Genomic DNA, 11,133 nt, shown 5'->3' with positions numbered 1-11,133 from the left:
TTTTCCACACATTCAACTCGAGAGAGTGAATGGACTAAGGTGTAGGCTATTCTTATTTTGCATGCTTGTCGATGTTCGAGAGAAATCGACTTCATTCGGGATAAATTATTCGAGAGAAAGTTTACCTCCTCTATAGTCTAGATTACTCAATAATATCTAGTTATATTTTAATAGAGTTGCAATTACCCATTTGTCTACATTAGCCTATAATCGAATCACATCCCAAGAACCTGTCTCATTATTGTTATTTAGTATTATTTGCTGCTGTTTTAGTTGATAATTAAAATCAAAACCCTCTTTATTTGACATTCGTGTCACCCCCTGACTTGAATTATGTTTTTATTCGATAATGTATATTCCTATGACTGATTTGAACATATTCGTACTTTACTATTGAATCTTAAACACGTACCACTCCCTGTGGGATTTGACCCCAACTCATTTAGTTGGGTTATATACTGACTAGCGATTGTTGACATTTAGAATTGGAGAAGTGTCCTTGAAACGTTAATCAACACCTTCAATGGTGAGTCCTCATAGTTTGAGGACGATAGACATGCTTTACTTTTCAGTATTTCCTTTTCAATTTCAAACTTATTAGAGTTAGCTGGGGGCATGTCCCAGCAACTTAGATCAGTTAATGGCTTTCAAACATAGATTAAATTCAGCATTTCCTATTCTCTTTTATATATATATATATATATATTCAGATATTTTGGGTTTCTCCCCACTTCAAATATTAAACTGTTTTTAGCTTCTGCGCAGTGCATGCTTTAATTGAACTTGTATAGATATGTCATGTCATGGGTTAGCTTGGGGTCACTTGTGACACTAAGCACCGTGTTGCGTCTAGGGGGTAGCCTCGGGACATGACACATACAATACAAATTTAAATTCATGCGGCCAACAATAATAATTTGATGATTTAAATCATTTTCATGGACATTTTGTGACTTCAAGATTTCGTTCAATTTTTAACTTAAGATTTGACTAAAATTAGGATAGTTTTGCAACTCATTGGATTCGCCTCCAAAATGAAGAGATTTGAAACTTAAATATTAGCTTGAAGTTGAAGATTTTCATGAAATATAGTATAAGTGTGTGTCAATGAGCATTTTAATTTGAAGATTTAGCTCAAAGTTGATGAACTTTACAACTTACAGTTTAGGCTCATTGTGTTGGAGATCATTTCGGCTTAAAGAGTTTGCTTGAATTTGTTGAGCTTTGAAACTTGAAGACTTTGCTTGAATTGAATGCGCTTCATGACTAAAGACTTAACAACTTGAATTTGATGAGATTTATGATATGCATTTTAGGCTCATGCATCAAGCAACATTTTGACTTGAAGACTTGTCTCGAATTTGATGAGCTTTGTGACTTGAAGACTTAGCTTGAATTTGATGAGCTCTGTAATTTGAAGGCTTGGCTCTAATTAGATGAGCTTTGTTACTTGAAGACTTTATCCAAATTTGAAGAGTATTATGACTTGAAGACTTATCTTGAATATGGGGAGATTTATGTCTTGAAGACTAAAGAATCAAATTTGAGGAGTTTTAAGACTTGAAAACTTAGATCAAATTTGATGAGCTTTGAAAGTAAAAGACTTTGTTCAAATTTGATGAGCTTTATGACATGCATTTTAGGCTCGTGTGTCGAGAAGCATTTGGCTTGAAGATTTATCTCGAATTTGGCGAGCTTTGAAATTGAAGACTTTGCTCAAATTTGATGAACTTTATGTCATGCATTTTAGGCTCGTGCATCGAGGAGCATTATAACTTACATAGACTCTTCAATTTAAGTTCCAGATGAAAGCGTGTCCTCATCCTCAATATCATGTATATTTTTTATAAGGCTCAAAGCCTGGTAGCCCTTGACCTATACTTGTAGCCATACTCAGCTCCACATCATGAACACAAGTTGGTACTTCTTTAAACGTTTTAGGTGATATGTCTTGGAATATGTAACAAAGATCCCAATACATATCTTAGATGTATATTTCGATTCCGATAGTTTCACTAAGACAATCTTTGTAGTTAAAGTTCAAGCTCTTTCAGTGGTTGATGAAGTCATAGATTGCTCATCATTCCTTTGGCAAGCGTTAGTAAGCTCTATCATACTCACAATACGTCTTGTGCTATAGAAACACTTAAGGAATTGTTGTTCCATCTACTTCCAACTATCGATTGAACTAGATTCAAGATTTATGTATCAATCAAAAACATTTCCTTTGAGAGATCAAACAAATTGTTTAACAAGATAATCACCGTATGTTCTAACATTATTGAAAGTTTCAACAAAATGTGCTACATGTTGTTTTGGATTTCTCTTGTCGTCAAACTGTTGCAACTTAGAAGGTTGATAACATACATGTATCTTAAACTATCAATCTTTTTCATGTAAAACTTTACATAAGTTAGAGAATATTTGGACTCAGATTTATCTTTGATGACCTCTATAATGAAGTCCTTCGATTGGTCATCAGGGACTAGACCTACAACATAGACTTGAAACTTCTTTATCGTTGTTTCTTGTTTTGCGAAGGACAATATTTTCTCTTGTGTTTTATGAAGTTTTGCAGAAAATTGAGTAGATTCTCATTTCTCCATACTCTTTATTATATTTGTCAATTTGATAATTTGGACTTCTTAACCTTTGACGTATTTTGATAGGTCTTCAATTGCTTTCGTCAAATTTGCAAGTCGTTCTTATATGGTGGAAGTTTCAATCACCATTGCTTGCATGACCATCATAGAGGATGAAGTATAGGTGGAACATCATAGTAATTTGATTGAGAAGTGACATAAGGGAAGATCTTAGCAAATCTAGTGCTCAAGACATCATCATCTTTCGGCATGAAGGGATCGTTAGACTAACGATGTCATTCTTGTGACAGTCTTAATCGACTCAAAGTAATTTCTACCACATCAGCAATGTTGTTCCCTTGTTCTAGAACATACGACGAGGATATTCCTTCTTCAAGAGAAGATAAATAAAAAAAACATGAGATAACTTGGACGATGCTTGAAGCACTTGTTGTCTAGTATTTTAGCTATACTTAAGCTTTGAAGAGAGAATTCAGATCCAATATGTTTTGCGAATGTAGATTTCAAGTTGACCTTTTTGGAAGCCATTACAGTGTTTTTGAACTTTGACTTTTGAAGAGAAGAGATGAGAGGTAAATATTGTCCCATTAGGTGTGCCAATTTTAAGCGACTAAGTTTTGTTCCTGAAAAACAATAATCAAGAAAGGAAAGTAGCGACAAATAATTATATGTATATTTCAATAATTTATGCAAGGCAGAATGATCTGATAGGCCCTTATACTTGTATCGGATTGTAAAATGGACCCTTCTACTTATGACTTTGTCAAGTGAACCCTTAAACTCAACGAAACACAATATTTTAAACACCTCTAACCATTGACCAAACTTATGTGGCAGTAAAATTGCTTAGTTGAAAAAATGTGTGAGGCACACGTGAGTTAAGAGCGTGAAATTAATGTTTTTCATTAAAATACACATATAATCATAAAAAATATATATTTAAAAATAGGAAAAACAAAAAAAAAATCCCCTTTCTTCTTCTCTTTTTCTGTAGAGAAAAAATTAGGTCAGATTTTCCACCATTAATTCTTTTTGTAATTTCACTTCATTTCTAAAAGAAATTACTCATCCTTCAAACATCCCACAACAAACATACAAATTGGAAAGAAGAAGAACTTTTTTGTTTCAATGATTCTTTGGGCTGATTTATTTGTCTTCAAATTTAAAATGGGTTACATAATTTGAGCTTTTAATTTGAAGGTTTAAAATTGAAATCTTCTCTGTAAATTAAAAGCTCAATTAACAAGATTATACGAGTTGAATTGAGGAATTTGATAACTCAACTCCAGATCAAGACGACTGAGTCAAATAACTCATTGTTGGACTCGTCGTCCGGGTTGTTACACGAAGATAACAAGAATGTATTGATTGTAGTAGCGCAAGGAATCATTCTGATGCTGGTCTATTTACTCGATTTCAGCTCTTTGCGGGAGATCAGGAAGAAAATTGCACCGTCACTGCCAAAATCTCCATGGTTGCTTCAAGCCAGCTTTTTTGGTCTCTAGAGATTTATGTATTCTCAACAATTTTCTAAGGATTCTTGAATTTCGAAGTGTTCTGGGAAAACAAAATTCATGTATAGCTTTGCAAGTATTAGGTAAAGAACAAAAATTTCATATTTTTTTGAAACTTGCCAAATGAGAACACCCAATTCTCAAGCTATAGCTATGGCAGCAGGTGTATTTTTTGTGCTTAAGGCAGGTGGAAAAAGATGGGAGTGGGAGGTGGGTTTGGATTTTGGGGGCGGCTAGGGTTTATTGAAAGAGATGGGAAAGGAGGTGCAACGTACTAGAGAGGAAAAATTAGCTTTTTAAAAAAATATTATTTATTTTTTAATACTTAATTTCTGACTTGTCATTAATAAATGACGTGGATTCCACATGTATTTGGTTGTATCACACGCACCCTCTTCAAATGAAAAAAAGGGTTAAAAATATTGTGTTTCATTAAGTTTAAATGTTCACTTGACAAAGTCATAAGTAAAAGGGTTCACTTTACAATCTGATACAAGTATAAGGGTCTATCAGACCATTTTGCCTTTATGCAAAGGTACAATTTTTATAAAATCTAATAAAAAAGACGTAATCTTCTGATTTTTCTCCTTACGATCATCAACTTAAGAGCTTTGCTTTGTTCTTCAATCGATGAAATACTTGTTGAAACTTCACCATGAATGTGGATCCAAACTATCACAATTGCGGAGATATGAGAACTTGCGGCTCACAACTTGGAGACAAAGACTTCTTTGTATGCGGAAGACTTGCGAATTACTATTGAACAACAAAACTTTTCTATGTATTTTTCTTTTGTTCTTTTCCTTCTGGTCTTATGAAGACCCTTTATATAGTTGTGAGATAGAATTTTAGGAGTATTTTGGTCTTTAAGTAATTTTAGAGATTCTTGGGCTTGAAAAACATGATTTAGACTCATCTTGTCAACTTAATAGACTGAACCAAATGTAATTAAGATTTTATTTAAGTCATATAATTTTAACTTAAATATAATTCAATTTTATGAACCAATAATTTGATTGGATCAACATATTATAAATTTAAAAATTAATATAAAATTTATTTATAAAACTTTACTGTCTACATTTACTACACCATTTATTTGGACCAATTCTTTCATATTTCCTACCTAAGAAAAAAATTATCATAATTAAGGATAAGTATAAATCAATGAGTAAGTTCCCTTTATTATGGATAGAAAAAAGTGCATGCCTATTTGGTCCACAAATATCTAAATTAACATTACCTTTTTCATGTAACATCAAATTATACAGCTTTAGTTTAATTATGTTTTGGACTTAAAAATAAAAATTAAATCATGTTCAAATATTATATTTTTTTCAAACGTCTATCAGGTAATATTTTATTTTTCCGATATTAAATTGTGTTTACTTATAAATAGATTATTAATAAATTTTTTGTACTTAAATATTGCATATGTGAGTAAAAGATTACATCTAAAAATTTAATATTTCAAATTTAAAGTTAACTTAGAAGATTTTCATCCAAAATTAGTTTTAAAACATAATAAGTTTAAGAAAAGACAGCTTTGAAATAAGATTCATCCCATAAATATAAGTTTGGTTATAAAAGGAAGTTTAAAATAAAAGAGGTGAGTGTATTATTTGAAATCGGAAGAGAAATGTATGTTATAAAATTAAAAAAAATGAAGAAAAGTTTCTAAAATTATCTTTTTTAATTATCAAATACTTCCTCGGTTTCATTTTTACTTGACACTATTTGACTGGTACATTCATTATGAAAATAATTATTGACATATGTATTTTACTATATTATTCCTATTAATAAATGTTTAATACTCTCCCCGTCCACTTTTAATTATCATGTTGCACTTTTTGAAAGTCAATTTGACTAATTTTAAAGTTAAATTAAATTATATTAATTCAATATTTTTTTAAATTTTTTTTAGATATTCAAAACGGAAAACGGTCAAATATACCACTGTACTATTGGAAATAGTTTATATATACCATTCGTTATACTTTTGGGTCATAAATATCCCTTCCGTTATACTTTGGTACATATATATACCCCTAATTTTAATAGAATGACACATGTCAGCTTAAAAATCAAATAACCCATCCCCAATTTTAATTACCCAATTCCTTTTAAACCCACCCATTTCCTCCTGACCCACCTTCAAGGAAACCCATTTTCTTAAATCATCTTCTTTATCTAAAATTTTCATTAAAATCAGGCCTCAACCACCGTGAAAACTCACTGTGAAACTCAAGGAAGAAGTGAAAAGCTAATATCATCTAGATTCAATCCTCAACTTCCGGCAACCAACACCAACAAGAGCATCCCACAATATAAAATGGAAAACTTTTCTTAACACAAATGATTTTAATGGAGGTTTCACTTACTCCTTTAGTTTCACAGTGAGCTTTTGTGGCTGATTTTAATGGAGGTTTTAGATAAAGTAGATGACTTGTGAAATTGGATTTGGTTGAAGGTGGGTCATCCGAAAAAATGGGTGGGTTTCAAAGAAATTGGATATTTAAAATTAGGGATGAGTTATTTGATTCTTAAACTGACATGTGTCCCTTTGTTAAAATTAGGGTATATATATGTCAAAGTATAACAGAAAGGGTATATATGAACCAAAAGTATAGCAAATAATATATATAAACTATTTTAAATAGTATAGAGTATATTTGACCCTTTTCCGTATTCAAAAACAATAGGAAAAGTTAAATTAAAAATGAATTGCTTGTCGTATACATAATTAATGAAGGATAGCGTATTGGGTAAAAAAACTTAAGATAACACGGAAAATCCCCGAAACGAAAGATTTTTTTTTTTGTTTTTGTTTTTGCAGCCGATATCATCCAAAGGCGGTGAATACACGCCTTGCACATTCTTTCATTTCTGGATCGCTCTGTTTTATTCTTCAAAAAAAAAACTGACACAATTTCGCCAACCACTCATTTTTTATTTCCTCATAAAAACCCTAAAAACACAATCGAACCCAAAAATTGGTGTTGGAAGGAAGAGTAAGCATTTGGTTTCGAATTCAAGTTCAAATCCCGAGCATGGGGTGAAGAAGAAGATATACAGGGGACGAATTTTGTGATGGAGTGGGATAGCGATTCGGATTTGAGTGGAGCAGAAGAAGATGACGTGATTGAGGAAGAAGTTGAGGATGAATTAGAGGAACTAGGGTTTATGTTGAGTGGTGGTGGTTCGGCTTTGCCTTTCCCTATTGACTCGCTTTTGCAACCTGCACCTTGTGGTTTTGTTGTTAGCGATGTTTTTGAGCCTGACCATCCCATTATATATGTCAATTCTGTTTTTGAGATGGTTACTGGTTACCGTGCTGAAGAAGTCCTTGGCCAAAACTGGTAATTTTTTTTATCTATAGTTTGTTGTATGTTTTTGTTGCTATCCTCTTTGATTTTCAGATTAAAATATCTATTTTAATAAGTCTTATGGGGAATTATACCTACTGAAAAATACAAACACCTGATTATGATTGGATCTACATATTGGAGTGTGCATCAGTGACTTTTTGTGTTTGTTGCCCATTGTATATAGATTTAGCATCGTAAGACACGGTTTGTTTGCAAGTTTGTAGCTCAATCAATCATGTTTTGCTTAACTAAAGGCACAACGCAGGTATCAACCTATGTAACTGATAGTTTAGGTTGAGTTTGTTTGGATAAGGATAAGTTACCGGGTTAGAGTGTAGGGCGGGATGATAAACCAATTACGGTGGAATGAAGTAATATGTGGTTAATTTATTAATTTTATTGGGATAAGTATTAAGATTGTATGCCTAAAAGAGATAACTGTAGGTTCCTTGGACATTTACCAGCTATCTCAGCATGCACTGGCTTGACTTTTAGTTATTTGATGGAACTGTTTTGACTTTTCTTTGGGAAATATCTCCTTATCTCCTGCCCTGTGTAAAGTAACCTTGCTAGTCTTTCGTTTGAGGTTGCGCGCAACTGAATTTCCAATGGTTTAATTTGTTCCTTCTTTATTATTATTATTTGGCTTATACTTTTGTTATGAAGAATCAGCCAAGAAGGCAGGGATTTTGGATGCAAGGGTGAAACTAACTTTGTTCCTTTTGTCCTCCTTTTGTTTTGTTGGAATTCGGGAAGTAAATTTAGTTGAAAAGTGTAGTAGATGTCTTATTGTGTAGCAACAACTGCTTATATGAGAAAGGATGGTTATATTTTCTTGGCTTAGAAAAATGATGGATGTATTGCAGACCTGGTATTGTCACATCTAGGTATTCTAAGGGAAAATGTAACAGAAAAGAGAATGAAGCAATTCTGATCAATGGCAAAGGGAAAATGGAAAATACCTCACCTTTTTGGGAATGCTTCAATGCCTGATTCCTATTCTTTCTGTTTGCATATCAGGAAGAATCACATGCTTGTTATGGTCTTAAACAAAAGGTCCCTAGAATTTTTATTGTCCTGTGTTAGGATCATATCCTTAGACATTCACTCCAGGTGCTGTTCAGCTCTAAAAAGCTCCTTTCTTCTTTTATTGTCACTTATTCAAACAGTTAAAAGGGGAAAATTTAGAGAACTTTTGAGTATTATGATACATACAGGTGATTCACCACTCCCTGGTTTTGAATTTCTGACTGTGTGATGCTATCTTTCATGGTGTCCCCTATTTGCTGAAGAATTGAGTTCTATGATGCAATATGAGTGGTGAAAAAACTAGTTTTGTGGTAATATCAAGTTCAACTTCAGGAAATTAAGAAGGTAACGTTCTTGTCCATACCTTCCAAAGTAGATATACTCTTGAAGTCTTGTGCTCTAATCTTGCTAAGTCAATTTGATTGGAGAAATCGTATTGCTGCAGCATTGGTAGAACCTTAGGCTAGTAGTTTCCATTATAAGCACAAGCTAATTTGAAATCTCTACCGATAATAGATCCTTTTGAACATCTGACATTAAGCTAGTAGTAAGTCCCCATCCCTTCATACTCTCCACTTATGTTTATTTACATCAAATACATGTAATAAAATGGAATGTATAATATATATAATACACACAAACACTGAGAAGCAACCTCCTGTTCCGTTCATTTTATACTAGCCAAAACATGCTCTTGCTCATCTTCTGGATCCTCCTACATATTACTGTTTCTTCTACTGTTTTCATTGCAAACCAAGCAATATTAAGTAGCAAGGATGCAATCCTATGTAGAAAGATCTGGTCAGTGTCCTCTTTACTCTCCTTACACATTCTACCGCCAAGTACCAACTCACTATAGCTCTCCTCTTTCTTTGATGTTCTTCCATCAATTTGCATTCCTCACGACACACCACATGAAGAAATTGATCTTTGTCGTTGCTTTCCTGCACCAGACTTTCTTCTTAACCTTTCTTGTACTTCAATGCCGAATTCCTTATTCCTCTCCCAATACACATTCTATCATCCCCATCATTCCCTCCATTTCTTGGTATAAATATTATCACTTCCCCAATCTTGTATCATGTATGACCCTTCTAAAGGTGGAGAAGTTCTTTTTGATTTGAGATTTAGGAGAAACTAGCAAACTGGGACATTGCAGGATATCAAAGGTTGGTAGATTGCTTCACAAACAATTTACTACACATGATTGTCATGATTTACTGAGATGAGGGGTGGGAAACAATGGTGTATTTTTTGTGAAGTCCTCTTACGAGAAGCTTCTAGTAAAGGAGTCAGTTTTCCCACACCTCTCAACACGGATCCCTAGAGTATCGAGAAATTTGTATCTTTTACCTCGCTAGCCACGAGGGAGTGATACTTGACGGTTGGGAATTTGATGGAGAGAGATAATATATGTCGGTGTTTCATGTGCCAAAGTTTGGGTGATATGTGGATCATCTACTTTTACATTGCAAGGTAGCTTCACACTTGTGGTGGGACATCCCGAGATAGCTTGGTCTTCAGTGGGTGATTCCATGCAATGTAAAGGAAGCCAATGTTCAGTTGGACACTCAGTAGTCGGGAGAGAAGACATGGGAGTGGGACGTGGCTCATCTAGCACTTACCAGTTTAGAGGGAGAGAAATAGGATAACTTTTGAAGGAGTAGAAATTATTTTGTATACTTGAGGAGTAGCCTCTTATCCTTATTGCAGAAAATGATTTTGTGAAGTGTGAAGGAAGCTGTGCTTTTTGTATACCTACAAGATTCCTATTTGTATAGAAGATTGGTTGACTTTTGTAGAAATCATATCTTTTTGTAAGGTTTTCTATTTTCTGGTATATTTGTTGTATATGTTTTTTTTTTTGTGTCCTTCGTGAATAATTTTTTTGGTCATAAAAAGATGCATACAGTAGGCTCTTTAACCATTTGTCACCTCAAAACTTTGGAAAGACATAAATGATGACTTTATTTAGGCCCACATATATTTTCAAAATTTCTAATGTTGAGCTTATGTTTAGAGTACCCTTTGGCCTAAATCCCAATGCATTTAAGTTCTTCTAATGGTAGCTCCGCACTTGAAAACATGCTTATTTAACAAAACCATAGCTCCAAACATGGTGTATGTATCTGGTTGCAATAGGCAAAGATGCAATCACCATGTAAAATGCAATAATGAAGCTACATGTCTGTAGCCTAGTATTTGGCTTCAAGTTGTGAGTGCAGAAAATGGCTTAACCTGTAATATTATTGATTTTCAACCACCTAAAATAAGTTCATATACGAATCTCGGAGAAATGTCATTTCGGTGCAAAGGATATGACTTAATGGTAAACAAAATGGAAGAAGAACCGTGAAGTTTCAGGTTCAAATCTAAGCAGAGACAGAAAAAGCTATGTGATGGCTTCCAATCTGCCTATATCTTGGTTGGCAGAGTTACCTAGGAATTCCTGTACAGGTGAGAGGAAGCAGGTATCTGGTTGAATAGCCTCGGTGTACGCAAGTTGGATCGACGCTGCCATCATTAAAAAAGTCACTTTGATGGAGTAAGTGCCTCAGAAGTACGTTCATCCTAAAACAAAATTAACTAAGCAAATAGCCTACCACCAAGGCTCCG

General features: G+C 33.6%; 1 protein-coding gene across 1 annotated transcript in view; it reads left to right on the top strand.

Annotated features, from left to right (window-relative positions):
- The first annotated feature begins 6,909 nt into the window (after positions 1-6,909).
- The window catches only part of LOC102583269 (adagio protein 1-like), a 15,609-nt gene continuing 11,385 nt past the window's right edge, over positions 6,910-11,133 (top strand). The window contains exon 1 of the mRNA XM_006344479.2: positions 6,910-7,479. Coding sequence (XP_006344541.1) covers positions 7,211-7,479 — 269 coding nt within the window. The 5' untranslated portion in view covers positions 6,910-7,210. The remainder of the gene's footprint in view (positions 7,480-11,133) is intronic.

Source organism: Solanum tuberosum, unplaced genomic scaffold, assembly GCF_000226075.1.
Source record: "Solanum tuberosum cultivar DM 1-3 516 R44 unplaced genomic scaffold, SolTub_3.0 scf00058, whole genome shotgun sequence".
Taxonomy (NCBI): Eukaryota; Viridiplantae; Streptophyta; class Magnoliopsida; order Solanales; family Solanaceae; genus Solanum; species Solanum tuberosum.
The sequence above is the reverse complement of the archived record's forward strand: the minus strand, read 5'-3'. Positions and strand labels throughout refer to the sequence as shown.